We start from the raw sequence: 12,193 nt of genomic DNA, 5'->3' as shown, positions 1-12,193 counted from the left end.
GGAGAGATGTCAAACTCCCTTCTGTAAGGAATTCTAGGAACCTAGAAACTAGATCCAAATTTTGTGTTCCTTTATTTTTTCTTTCTCTACCCCGCTTTGGAAAAGCAGGAAAGCTCAATCCTAGGTGAGTGGATAATTGAAAACAAAGTTGAAGGGTCTTAAGGGTCATAGGCCAGAACACACACATGGGGTCTGTGTGTTGCCCTGTTTGCCTGAGGACATGTGCCCGGGGTCAGCCAGAGTTGTCAGGTGGGGAAATTTGCCCTTAATTCCCACCCACTTCTCACTTTAGGCCCTCTCTCTCTTGGCGTAGGGCTCCTCTGCCACCCCATTCTAGGATCTCATCCCTGGGTCGTGCTCACAAAGTGCCTTGCTTTCTTAATAGGCTGTTTCTGTATCCTGGATAAATTAATTCCAGGAGGGGTTGCAGGAATAATACATTTTAGTAGGAGTCTCTCCTAAGTAAAAAAACTGTTAAGAGCCAAAGGGATTGAATCTCTAATAGTGAAAGGGTTGGGGAGTGGCAGAGAGGATGGGGAAGGGGGAGTTTGGAAGCAAGACAGGAGCGGGTGAGATCCCTGGTTAGGCTACACAGGGAGGGCAGGAGGGGACAGTGCCCTCAGGCATGACCCTGAGAGAGTGTACGGGGCTCTGAGTCCTGTGTGGGCAAAGGCACCACAGGGCCCTGAGTGTGTGTCAGGGTGGGGGCAGTGGGAGGGTGCATGGGTATCCCTGGTCTGTGCAGTGCCCTGCGGTGGCACTGGGAGTGCATGTCCGGGAGGGATGGGCTGTGGATGTTTGCGTACGAGCTGCAGATGGGATTTCCATGAGCCCATGGTGATTTTGCAAAATGAGCACAGTGCAGTTTTAAATCCACACCTTTCGTCTGTTTTGTGCTCTAAAACAAAACATTAGGGAACTACGTGCAATAGAATATGCTCACTATGTAGATTTAAAAATCTACCTGGTATATAGCACTTACCGAAGCATGAAACTATTGTCTTATTTGAATCTCACTATTATGCTAAGGTTGAAATAGTATAAATTTTTATCCCCATTTCAAGGTAAGGAAACTGAGATTTAGACCATTAACCTAACTTGTCAAAAGTTTATAAAGCAGATCTGCACTAGAACCCAAGTCTCCTGATTTGAAGCCTCTGTTCTTTGCACTGTAACACACATAACATTTTATTTTGGAGTTGACTGCACAGCAAGTTTTCAGATGTAGCAAGGTTCTCTGGCAAGGAGGTTGTTAGTATTCTTTAGGGCACAGGCTTTTATGGATGGGTCGCTGCAGTGTCCAAGCAGGGTAACAGGGGACAACAGGTGATACTGGAATGTGCATATTTAGGAAAGAAAATCCATTGGTTGTCTTCTGTCCTCTCAATCAAGTCACCAAACCTGAAAATGAGCAAATTAAAACCAGTGTAATCTAAATTACAGACAGTATAAAACGCTAACACTAGGTGGTAAGGTAGTTTGAAAGTTAAAACTCTAAATCAGATGCTGTTGCTAAATTTGGCAAATGAAGGAAAATAAGACCAAGATCCTTATTTAATATCCTTGCTCTATGAAATAGTTTATGCTTTATTAAAAACAGAACAATAATAACCTTTTAGCTATCCCCATATTTAAAAGGAGAAAAGGTTTCTGTTTATTTTCCTAATTTGCATTTAAATAGATTCATTTATCATTTATTATATATTAAGAACTAGATTTGTATATTTTCACTGAGTTTAAGCCAGCATAAAAACATTACTTTGCAAAACGTGGAAAAAAAAAAAACCCAAGTAGCTTACATGTAACATCTATCTTCTTAATGAGACAAAACTATGTTGGTTTCCAAACAAAGAGATAAAATTTCATTATTTAGACATGAACTTTCCTCCTGGAGGAATTTTGTTGTTTTATTACATTTTGTTGAACCTACCATTTGTATCTTCTCAAAAAAAAAAAAAAAAAGACAGTTCAAAATGTTTGAAACCACTGTGGAGACATTTTCTTTAGTTTTGGGGGGTTTTTTTTCTTTAGATTTTTGTTCCAGTGTCTAGTTCAGGTGTCTTCCAGAAAGCCCAATTCAAATAGATCAAATCATAAAATGTCCTAGTTTAGAAAGGGTCAGCTTGTCTGGAGATTAGCAACCCCAGAGCCTGTGACCAACTCCCTCATGCATTTCTTTCATTCACTAAGTATTTATTGAGAGAAGTGGAGCTATTTAAATTAGCCATCCCCAGGCACTGAGGGGGCAGGTGGGAGGCAGAGACGAGGGGGCTGGGTACTGGCCACTGAATGGCCGCATGTGAGGGGCAGCATCCTCCCACCGCTGGAGCCCCACAGTGCCCTGGTGGCTGCCTTTTGGGGGGCAACTGCTCTGTGGAGCCTGGGCAGAGGAGTTCCTACAGTCACATGCAGGAGGCAGGGCAGTGTCCCAAGAGCCTGGATCAACAGACACTCAGTGAATGTGCCTTGGGTGGCATGAATGAAGCCCACTGGGGGGGCTTCACTTTTCTGAACCTGTTTTCCAGCCGTAAAGTGGGCCTGCTGGAGGCAGTGAGATGATGCTTGCGAATGGACATTTTGAACCCTAAAGCACTGGACGGATAGATGTCAAGGCTGAGACTAAGCAGCTGCATTTCTCTGGCTATTAAGAACAATGCCAGTTTTCTTACAGTCATTCTTTGTATTCAAAAGTTAGAAATGTTAAGCTGTAGCAATGAATAAGCATTCTGACCCAGGAGACTCAATAAAACTAATTTTTATTTTGAATGGAAAAAAATACACTCCGTAAGTTTCCAAATTGAGCCGATTGTAAACCAGGGTGCTTACCTCCATTCTGGGCACTGCTTATCCCTTGGAAATGAAGAGAAGCCCAGAAAAGAAGAGACTTGCCCACAGTCTCATGGGTAATTAGTGACAGAGCCAGGCCCAGAACCAGCCTAGTCCTTAGCCCACTTAACTGCACACGCACATGGGTGCTTACATGCGTGTGCGCACACACACGTTCTCTCTCTGCAGCCAGCTGCAGTGAATGCAGCAGAAATGCTGGTGACCCTTGCAGGCAACCAGGCTCACAAAAGTGAGTATTATATACAATTAGGCAGTAGATTCAGGCCCAGAGAAGACTTGAGACTGTCCCTAGGAAACAGCCATGTTGGAGAGACCGTGGTTCCTGATATCACATCGACTGTCTGGTCCCTAGGTGCCTGAGATGAGTGTCACCTCCTTGGAGCACTGCCTCTAGCCTCCGGCATAGCTGAACTTTCCCAGAATGCGCAGCCCCCAGAGACAGCTCGTGTGCTCCAGTATGGAAGGCAGATGGGGCGCAGTGGCCTGGGTGCAGACCTCATTGTGTGAGAAGCCCATTCAATGAGGCGTGCGGTTCCTCCAGCACTCTTCGCTCTCGCCTGCCTTTTAACTCACTGTTGTTATTGCTTTTCTTCTTAACTGGCCCGTGTTCGGCTCTCCTTGCTCTGTAGTCCGGCAGGGACCTGGCGCCAGGCAATCTAATCATTCTGGTGCTAGCACATAACTCTCTGTTTATTAGCATATCTAAATACTCATTTAACAGAAAATACAGGGAAGGTCACTTCTAGGCCACTGGGATAGACAAGAAAGTATGAGTGAGCACTTTTCATCCTAAGTGCCAAGGACTTCAGGCATTTCAGATTTTCATTAATTTTATTGATTCTTTGGTCAACAAGGAAAAGAGATGAGGGATTATTTTTAAATGGAGTTGAGAGGCAGAATTTAAAAGAACAAAAATTACACAGTGAAGTTCCTTTAGACTCCTGGGGCACTTGTCTTCTTCCCCTCTTGTCCTTAATAGTAATTTTAAAAAGCGCTGACCGTGTGCCTGCGGTGTGGGGTTGGCTGTGGCTGGTGGACCCGGGGTGGCGCACGCCACCGATCCTGCCCAGCCTCCGCAGGCACCCCCAGCCTGGAGCATCTGCTGACACTTGAAAGTGAAGGATGATACTTTTGCCCTTTATCGGTGTAGGTAGCCGGAAGTGATCTGGGTAATTCAAAAGGGAGAATCATCTCCAGATTCAATCCCATTTTATGCCCATTTGCCTTGGGAAGGTGATGTGCTTGTACTTAACCATGGGTTGTCATAGCCTTGGTGTCCCTCTCCTGACCTCCAGACAAAACTCTAACTGCCCACAGGACACCTCCACCTGAAGGTCTCCTAAGCCTCGCAAACTCAGCATCTGAAACGGAACCTGCGGTCTCTCCTCCCCTACCCCAGCTTCTTGCCCTCCTCTTGAGGTGGTACCTTGGGGGCACCTTCTCTTACAAGGATCCAGGGCGCCATGCCAGATACCTGGCTGTCTTCCCTCTCTCTTTCTCACCCTCCCTCCTCAAACAGTTGGGAGTCCTCAGTCCCTTCCTAGCGACTCTCGCTCTGTCCACTTCACAGACTCCACTGTCACTCCCCACATCCGGGTTTCCAGGTTCTCACTCTTGCTCCCCAGGATTACAGCCTCCTAACCATTCTTACTGCTCCATCTCTCCTCGCCAGTCCACATCCCATGCTGCTCTCAAAGCTCACATCACATTTCACTGCTCAGCTTACAACCCTCCACTGACATCTTGCTGCCCGCAGTATATGGTCCAGGTTTCCTAAAGCCTGTGTCCAGGGCTGTCCATGGTCCCTTCTACCTCCCCAGCCACATCTTCTCCTCACAACAGGTCCAGAAGCACAGAAGTGGTGCTTTCAGAGCCCTCTACACACTGGGCTGCCCCACGGTTCTGCCCCTTTGATCTTCCCTTTGCCTGGAGCCCACATCTCACTCTTTCACCTGGCTAATTCCTACCTGAGTCAGGGTCAAGTCAGGTGTCACCTCCTTTGGGAAGCCTTCTCTGCTCTTCCCTCTCTTCACACCATCAAGAGAGGCTGCTACCTTGATATACCACACTGACCTTTATCTTGATAGATTTCTTTGTTGAGTTGTGATTTTAATCACGTCATATGCCAAGTTGTGCTAACACTGTATCTGAGTCCATGTTTGCTTTCCACACTGGCTTTTAAGCCACTTAAACTCAAGAACCACATATTAATCATTTTTGCCTTGTATAGTGCCTGGCGTGTAATGAGTGTCCGATAAATGCTGGTTAAACGTAACTGAAAAAGTAAATTCGCTTTTCCGTTTAAAGGGGAAAAATGGAATGAGGCTGTGACTCTGCCTTCCAGGAAAGCTGGCGTGATCTTTGCAGCTTCTCAGCCTACACCTGTGCTCCGTCCTTCCCTGCTCTACTCTGCAACTGAGCTGCAGCCTTTAGCTCATACCAAGCTATGGACCATGGGTTCCAAGCATAGCGATCCTCTTCTCCAGAGGTTTAACACGTTTCCTGGCTATATCACTTGACTACTCTGGGCAGAGACTTACAGAAAATCCAAATTAAACCAGTTTGAATAATAAAGAGGATTTCTTGGCTCAGGTACTAAGCAAGTCCAGACACAGTGTGGAGATCAGGCAAGGCTTGATCAGGGCTCTGCTTGTTTCCTGCCATTGTTTTGGCTACACTCTTTCTCTGCCCATTGGCTTCACCCTCAAGCTGCCAGCAGAATGGATACAGCAATTTGAGGTGCAGGGTCACAATGACAGTATCAGAGGAAGAGAAGTCATATCTAAACAACTACAGTTCTGTTTTCCCAGGAGCTTCCAGCAAACTGCCCTTTGTGTTTTATTGTACTGAATTGGATAACATTCCCGTTTCTAAGACAGTCCCATGGGTCAGGAAATGTCATACACTGATTGGCTTAGATCTGGTGTCCTGAGAAGGGGTAACCCTTAGAGTGACCAGGCTTTCCCTTGGAATTGAGGTTCTGGTTAGCTCCCCTAAAAGTGAGTGGGCCACCTGTGGGAGAGGTGGAAACCTAAATGAAAACCAGGTACAGAGCCATGGGGAAGAAAATGGCTCAATGCCCACTGTGCTAGGCAGTATTCACTCTACCCTTAAAATCCTCCTCTGCTGGTTCCTCATGGGTCATAGCAGAAACCCTGTGAGGCTGTGGAGTCACAAGAAAAGGTGACTGCATTCAGAGTCAGTTCAACAACGTGTGGTCGGGCAGTGTAAGTGGGATGGGGCATGTTAGGATGCCCTGTGGCTTCCAACAAGTGTCTCTCTCTACTGCTGGGGCAGTAGGGAGTGGATTAAACCTCCCACTTGTCTCCACTTCACCTGTCCCTAAAGCACTCATTGAGGGGGGGCGTGGCTTTTGACGATTTCTAAAAGCTTTTAAAAGGGGAAATAACTAGGGAAAGTGAGCAGCTTCCTCCCCGTTCTCCTTGGTCCTCTTACTCATTTTCTCTCTTCCCCTAGGCTCTGTAGGGAGACATGGAGGCTGGTGGCAGGGCCTTCTGCTAAGGAGGAGGGCTCTCCTGGGAAGCCAGGGTGTGGGCCACCCCCGACCCTGAGCAGGATGACTGGTCCTCACTGGGCCCCAGCAGGAAGGCTGCTTTTCTCCCAGTAGCTCTGAAAGTTCCTTGCTGTTGGACCCATACCCCCATGATGACTGTGCGCCTTCTTTCCCCCTCTAGATGTTCGACTGGATAAGCCACAACAAGGAGTTATTCCTCCAGAGCCATACAGAGATTGGAGTCAGCTACCAGCACGCCCTGGACCTCCAGACGCAGCACAATCACTTCGCCATGAACTCCATGGTGAGTGCAGGGTCTCTTCTCGGGGGCAGGAGAATAACGAGGGGGACGGGGCTGCAGTGGAGGGGGCAGAAACAGACTTCCAAGCTGAGGAGGAGTGAGCAACTCTGAACACGCGGCCCCTCGTAGCATTCCATTTGCCAAGACAGGGACGAGCGCAGGACACGTGGTGAGCCGGCTGTTCCCGCAGCAGATTATGGCCTCATTTCTGCCTCCGGACCCTGCTTTACAGGGTGAAAGGAACGTGCTAGGGTTGTAGAAGCCATCAGCCCAGTGCAGGACTAGAAAGGAGAGTGCCCAGTTCCACTCCGCTGACTAAACCCACTGGCATGTGTGAGCCACTAAGCTGGGATGAGAGGCACCTCAGGCTGTGGCGCGTTGGAAACGGTTGAGTGAACTGGGCTGCTTAGACTAGAGAAGAGGAGCCTTGCGGGACACAGTTGCTGCCTTCAGTTATGTGGAGGGCTGCCTTGGAGAGAAGAGGGTGGAATTGTTTTGTGTTGGTCTAGGAGGCAGAACAGTCCAGGGGACGGCAGTTGGAGGGGGAGGCAGCGCATGACTCAGGAGGTGGGATGTACTGGAAGTTAGTGAGCTCCCCGGGATGGGGAGACTTCAAGCAGACGCTGAATTCAGAGAGGGATGTTTGCTAGCTGTGTGGCCATAGGAAATTTACCTGTCTGTGCTTCCATTTCTTCATCTGTAAAATGGAAATAATAATAGCCACCTTATAGGGCTGCCGTGAGGATTCAATGAGTTAATTGTAAGGTGGCTGGAGATGTGCCTGGTACATAGTCCATTATCAGTAAATATTGGTATTATGATAATGATGATGCTGGTGATACAGGAATCTAGTCCAGATGACTCCTGTGATTCCTCGTAAAACTAACACTTTGGGATAGTAATTTTTCCATGTGGTCTCCCCAAGACTTTGAAATCTTGTCTGCCCCTTGAACCCGTTGTATCTGAAATGTCTGCAGCCTAAGTATGTCTCGACATCTCTCTCTCTCCCCTCTGCCAGCTCTTCCTGCTTGTACTACTGGTCCAAAAGAATAGCTCCACCATTCCCCGTATATCTGAACTCCAAAGACACCATATCATTTCATCTGGTGATGCTGGGAGAGGGGCAGGTGTTAGAAAAACATAAACACAGAGGATCACAGAGGCCAGAAAAGAAGATAATTTCATTTTCTATGGAGTTGTTTTAACAGTGTTATACACTGGACTGTGTTATACACAGAAATAATTCTGGCCTCAAGTTTTCAGTGTCTAGTTAGGGAGATAACTCAGACAGTCATGGTACAGCTTGATATGTGCGGTGATAGAGATGCTGAGTGACGTAAGAACCGTACAATCTCAGTGGTTTAAAGTAATAGAGGTTCATTTCTTGTTCCTACCACATGCCCATCACTGGCTGATGGGGGCTGTGCTCATCGCACTCACTCGATGAGACTCCCAGACTGAGGGAGCAGCCACTGTCTCAGATGCAGCCAGTGCCTCAGCAGACAAAGCAAGCAGCCAAGCGCACGCTAGCTCTGAAACCTTCCACCTAGAAGTGACGCATTTCACTACCCAGCACAGTCACACGGCCACATCTAACATTGCGGGTGGAGGTATATGGTCCTACCTCCACATGTTGGGCAGGAGAGAGTGGGTGTTTGTGAATAGCCCTAATGAGTAGCACAGGGAGCCATTGCAGGATGTAAGGTAGAGGTGAGCAGCGTGAGATTTGAATGGGAAGGGACCTCTGGCTGCGGAATAGAAGGTTGTGGGACCAGGCAGGGAAAAGATCAAGATTGACTGTGTTACCAATTTGGGCCACAGCAGTCTTGTCTTCATCTAAACGTAAAGACTAGTCCAACTAGTCTTCTATAATTATGTCTCATCCCAGGCTCGCTTTAGTCACAGAGGAGCAAACCGATTGATCACAGGTGATTAAGAACAGGAACTCAGATCTAGTCAGGTTTGATTATCTGTGTGCCTTGTGGATTTCCCCTGGTGAATTTTACAAATTCTGTGCCGGAATCTTCATGTCACCCAACTGCCTGGCCCTAAGGCAGACAAACTCATTTTAATAAGAAGCAAAGACAAACATGATTAGGGAGGTAAGTCTACCATCAAGCCCTTCAAAACAATGAACTACAAAGTTAAACAGAAAGAACCTTTGAATTATCTGCACCACTGCTCTTCTCTGTTAATATGGGTAACTGAGAGTTAATAACACATCAAAAACCTTGCCTCTGACAAATTTACTTCTGAAGTCTCCATTTTCAGGACAAAAAAAATAAAAACGAGGGAGGAAATTTACTGAAGGGAAGCATCTTCTGGAGCTGGGAGGAAGAGGAGGTTTAATACACAACAGCCAGTTAGCATGTTCCAGCCCATCTCTAGTCTCCCTTTGCGGTGCCTGTTTAGCCTGATTAGGCTGGCTCTCCTCTCTGGCTGCAGGGCAGGGGAAGGGAAATCCCAGGGTTGTTTGATCAAATTGGCTGAACTGGTGCGTTATAAACGCGGCACGTGCTTTTGTTAACTGGGAGGTTTACAGGTTGCTTATTAAAAGGGACTTCCCCTAAGACGGATGTCAGCAACCCAAGGAGGTGAATAGAGGGAATTACAGACTCCTTTTCTCTGGCCTGAGTGATGGATGTTGCTGCCAAGAAACAGATGAATTTAAGCAGCTACTGCTGGAGCCCAGTGACTGTAGGAATGATCAGTTACTCAGGGGAAGTGAGAATGTGGATTGTTTTGTAAGTTCACTGAGGCATTTCCTTTTCGGTTCTTGGAAAAGAACCTATACATATGCCCACACATCTGTCCATGTAAAGGTACATGCTTTAGGTACTTTGTTTCAGGCTATTTTCAGGTACTTTGTTTCAGGCTACAGGTGAGTTCTTTGCTACTGAATCCTGTTTTATCAGTGAAATAGGCCAGTGATCCCTTACCTTTCGGGGAGGTCACAGACCCCTTTGAAATCTAATGAAAGTTGTGGGTCTTCTTTCCAGAGAAATGTATGTGGACAACTTTTTTTTAGGCATTTTCAGGGGATTCAAGGGAATCCTAAAGCCTATCGATCACCCTCCCCAATATAAGATCCCAAGAACCTCATGACTTCTTTCTTCATTCATTCCACAAATAATTAAGGATTAGACATTGTGCTGGATGTTGGGCATATAGTGGTGAACAAAATGGTCTGTCCTCGGAGGTTCCTGTGGAGAGACAGGTGATATTATATAATCTCATAAGTAAATATATAAATACAAATCAATAAGTCTTATGTTGGAAGAGTAAGTGCTGCTATGATGGAGGATAACAAAAGGGGCTCCATTTAAATGAGGGGAGGTCAGGTATATTTTTCAATTAATAATCAGTACTGACTTAATGCTTATTGTTCATTCATTGATAGTAATTAATGGTCTGTGAATTAACTGTATAAAGTACCCGTTCTTCTTTATAATTTAAAGAACCTCTAGGTATACTGTTTGGTAAATGAAGATGATCTAGTTATAATTCATCTGTTTTTTAAGTTTAGTTTTCATGTCTAGTTTTATATACCAGTTAAAGACCCGACCCCAGCTGAGGTGGCCATTACTGAGAAATAATTGCATATCATTAAATCGTGGAAGCAAAATCAGAAATTTCCTAAATTTTGTCTGTCAATTGGTACCAATAAAGGCTATCAATTATTAACATGTGGATAGTGTGGGAGTATAATGCCCCACTGAGTATGGTACACGAGCAACTCTGAAAGAAAAAGGTTAAAATTGGTTGATCTTTGGCTTTTTGTTATAACATTTTTTTTGCAGTTTCCACTGGGGAATCCTATTCTTTTGATCTTTAATAATAATAATAATAACCCACCTACTAAATCCAGTAGGAAGATATTCTCTGGCTTCTTATAGTGCCTCGTAAAGCCAGGTTTCCTGAGCTCTCTGGGGCCCTCCTTTTTCTTAATTTCGCCTTCTGTTGTGAAAGGCTTTCTCACAAATTCTCCTTCCCCTGAATGTGGCCTCCTCCTCTGATGGGAGTGTGGGCAGATGGAATTAGGATCGGGTTGTACTGTAACATGCAACAGAACAATCAGGTAGCCATCTATGCTCCAGTTCCTCGTGAAAAAGACACTCACAGGAGTACATACAAACAACACAGTCTTATTTACAATTTTAATTAGCCGGTTCTTTGGGGAAAATAAATTGCTAATGGTTTCTGTCTAGAGTTTTAAAATATGAAGTGATACTCATTTTCTATTGTTACGACTGTGAGGACTCACATTAGTGATAACCACGTGCAGCTGGACAGTAGGAAGCCTTTCTGCTGCCGCATGTTGATAGCTGCTTTAATCCTATTAATTTGCTCACCAGAGGCACATACTGCCACTTGATGGTGTGCAAATCAGACCAATTGCAGCAAAGCCTGTGGTGCTCTCTTTGTTTTGAGGGGAAGTTAGAAATGGTAGCACCAAGGAAAAATCAGATCTGGTGCAGGAGAGGTAAAGATTCTGAGCAGGTTTCCTGACCCCAATTTGAGAAGCCTTGCTCTGGGGTCCTCTGTCATCTCTGATTTTCAGCAGCCCCAAACCATGATTGCACAAGTAATTCCCTACCCCCAAACAGACAGCACTTCCTATGATGAAGTGACCCCACTTCCATCGCCCACACTCCCATCAGAGCAGGAGGCCACACTCAGGGGAAGGAGAATTTGTGAGAAAGCCTTTCACAACAGAAGGCAGAATTTAGAAAAAGGAGGGCCCCAGAGAACTCAGGTTTTGGGGAACACACGCGTGCACACACACACACACACACACACACACACACACACAGGCACACACATGATTGTGATGTTTAATAGCCAGGATTTGACCCTGTCATAGCCACAGAGTCTCTTAGTACACATAAAACCTGTTGAAAAAGAGATGAGTCTTAGCTTGTATGCATTAGTCTTTTCAGTACAATTTTTTTTTCAAAGAATCTTGTAGTAGACTTGCTAACAGTGTAGATTTCTTTTTGGCTTCCACCCCAGTCCTAGAAAATCATAATCTCTGGGGGATGAGGCCCCCAAACCTCCATTTTTTAACAAGTTTCATGGGTGATTTATGTACATATTAAAGTTAGAGAACTGTTGTTCTGTGGAGATGTATATGTATTTATAAAATAGTAACACCCTAAAATAAAGCATTACAGGTTCTGAAAGAGAGTCCACTTCTAGTATGACAGCATGAGGCACTATCCAACCTACTCTCCAGTGAAACTGGTGGACATTATTTTAAAAGAACCATTTAAAGTCTCTAGAAATGGTCCTAAGTGCACACAGCAAATGAAACATTTATTCAAGAAAATTTACTAAAACTTGGTAAGAACAGCGAATCTCTGGTATTTGAACCAGGACCCTCTTTCCTCCCACCTCCCAGCTCAACGAAATGGAAACGCTACTCCAGACTAGTGCAACCAAGAACACAAGGTCTCCTTTGCCCCCAGCTCCCAATTGAAGGACTGTCTTCCCAGATAGGACATTTTCTATCCTGGTCCAAGCTACCTGTT

At 45.6% G+C, this 12,193-nt stretch overlaps 1 protein-coding gene across 12 annotated transcripts in view; it reads left to right on the top strand.

Annotated features, from left to right (window-relative positions):
• Window positions 1–12,193, top strand: part of KALRN (kalirin RhoGEF kinase) — a gene marked incomplete at both ends in the record, with an annotated part of 639,791 nt that overhangs the window by 238,612 nt on the left and 388,986 nt on the right. For all 12 annotated transcript variants that reach the window (XM_082654652.1, XM_082654658.1, XM_082654657.1 and 9 more), the window contains one exon: window positions 6,543–6,665. In XM_082654652.1, coding sequence (XP_082510778.1) covers window positions 6,543–6,665 — 123 coding nt within the window. The remainder of the gene's footprint in view (window positions 1–6,542; window positions 6,666–12,193) is intronic.

Source organism: Grampus griseus, assembly GCF_964374135.1.
Source record: "Grampus griseus genome assembly, chromosome: 5".
Lineage (NCBI taxonomy): Eukaryota > Metazoa > Chordata > Mammalia > Artiodactyla > Delphinidae > Grampus > Grampus griseus.
This window is presented reverse-complemented; position numbering and strand designations above follow the sequence as displayed.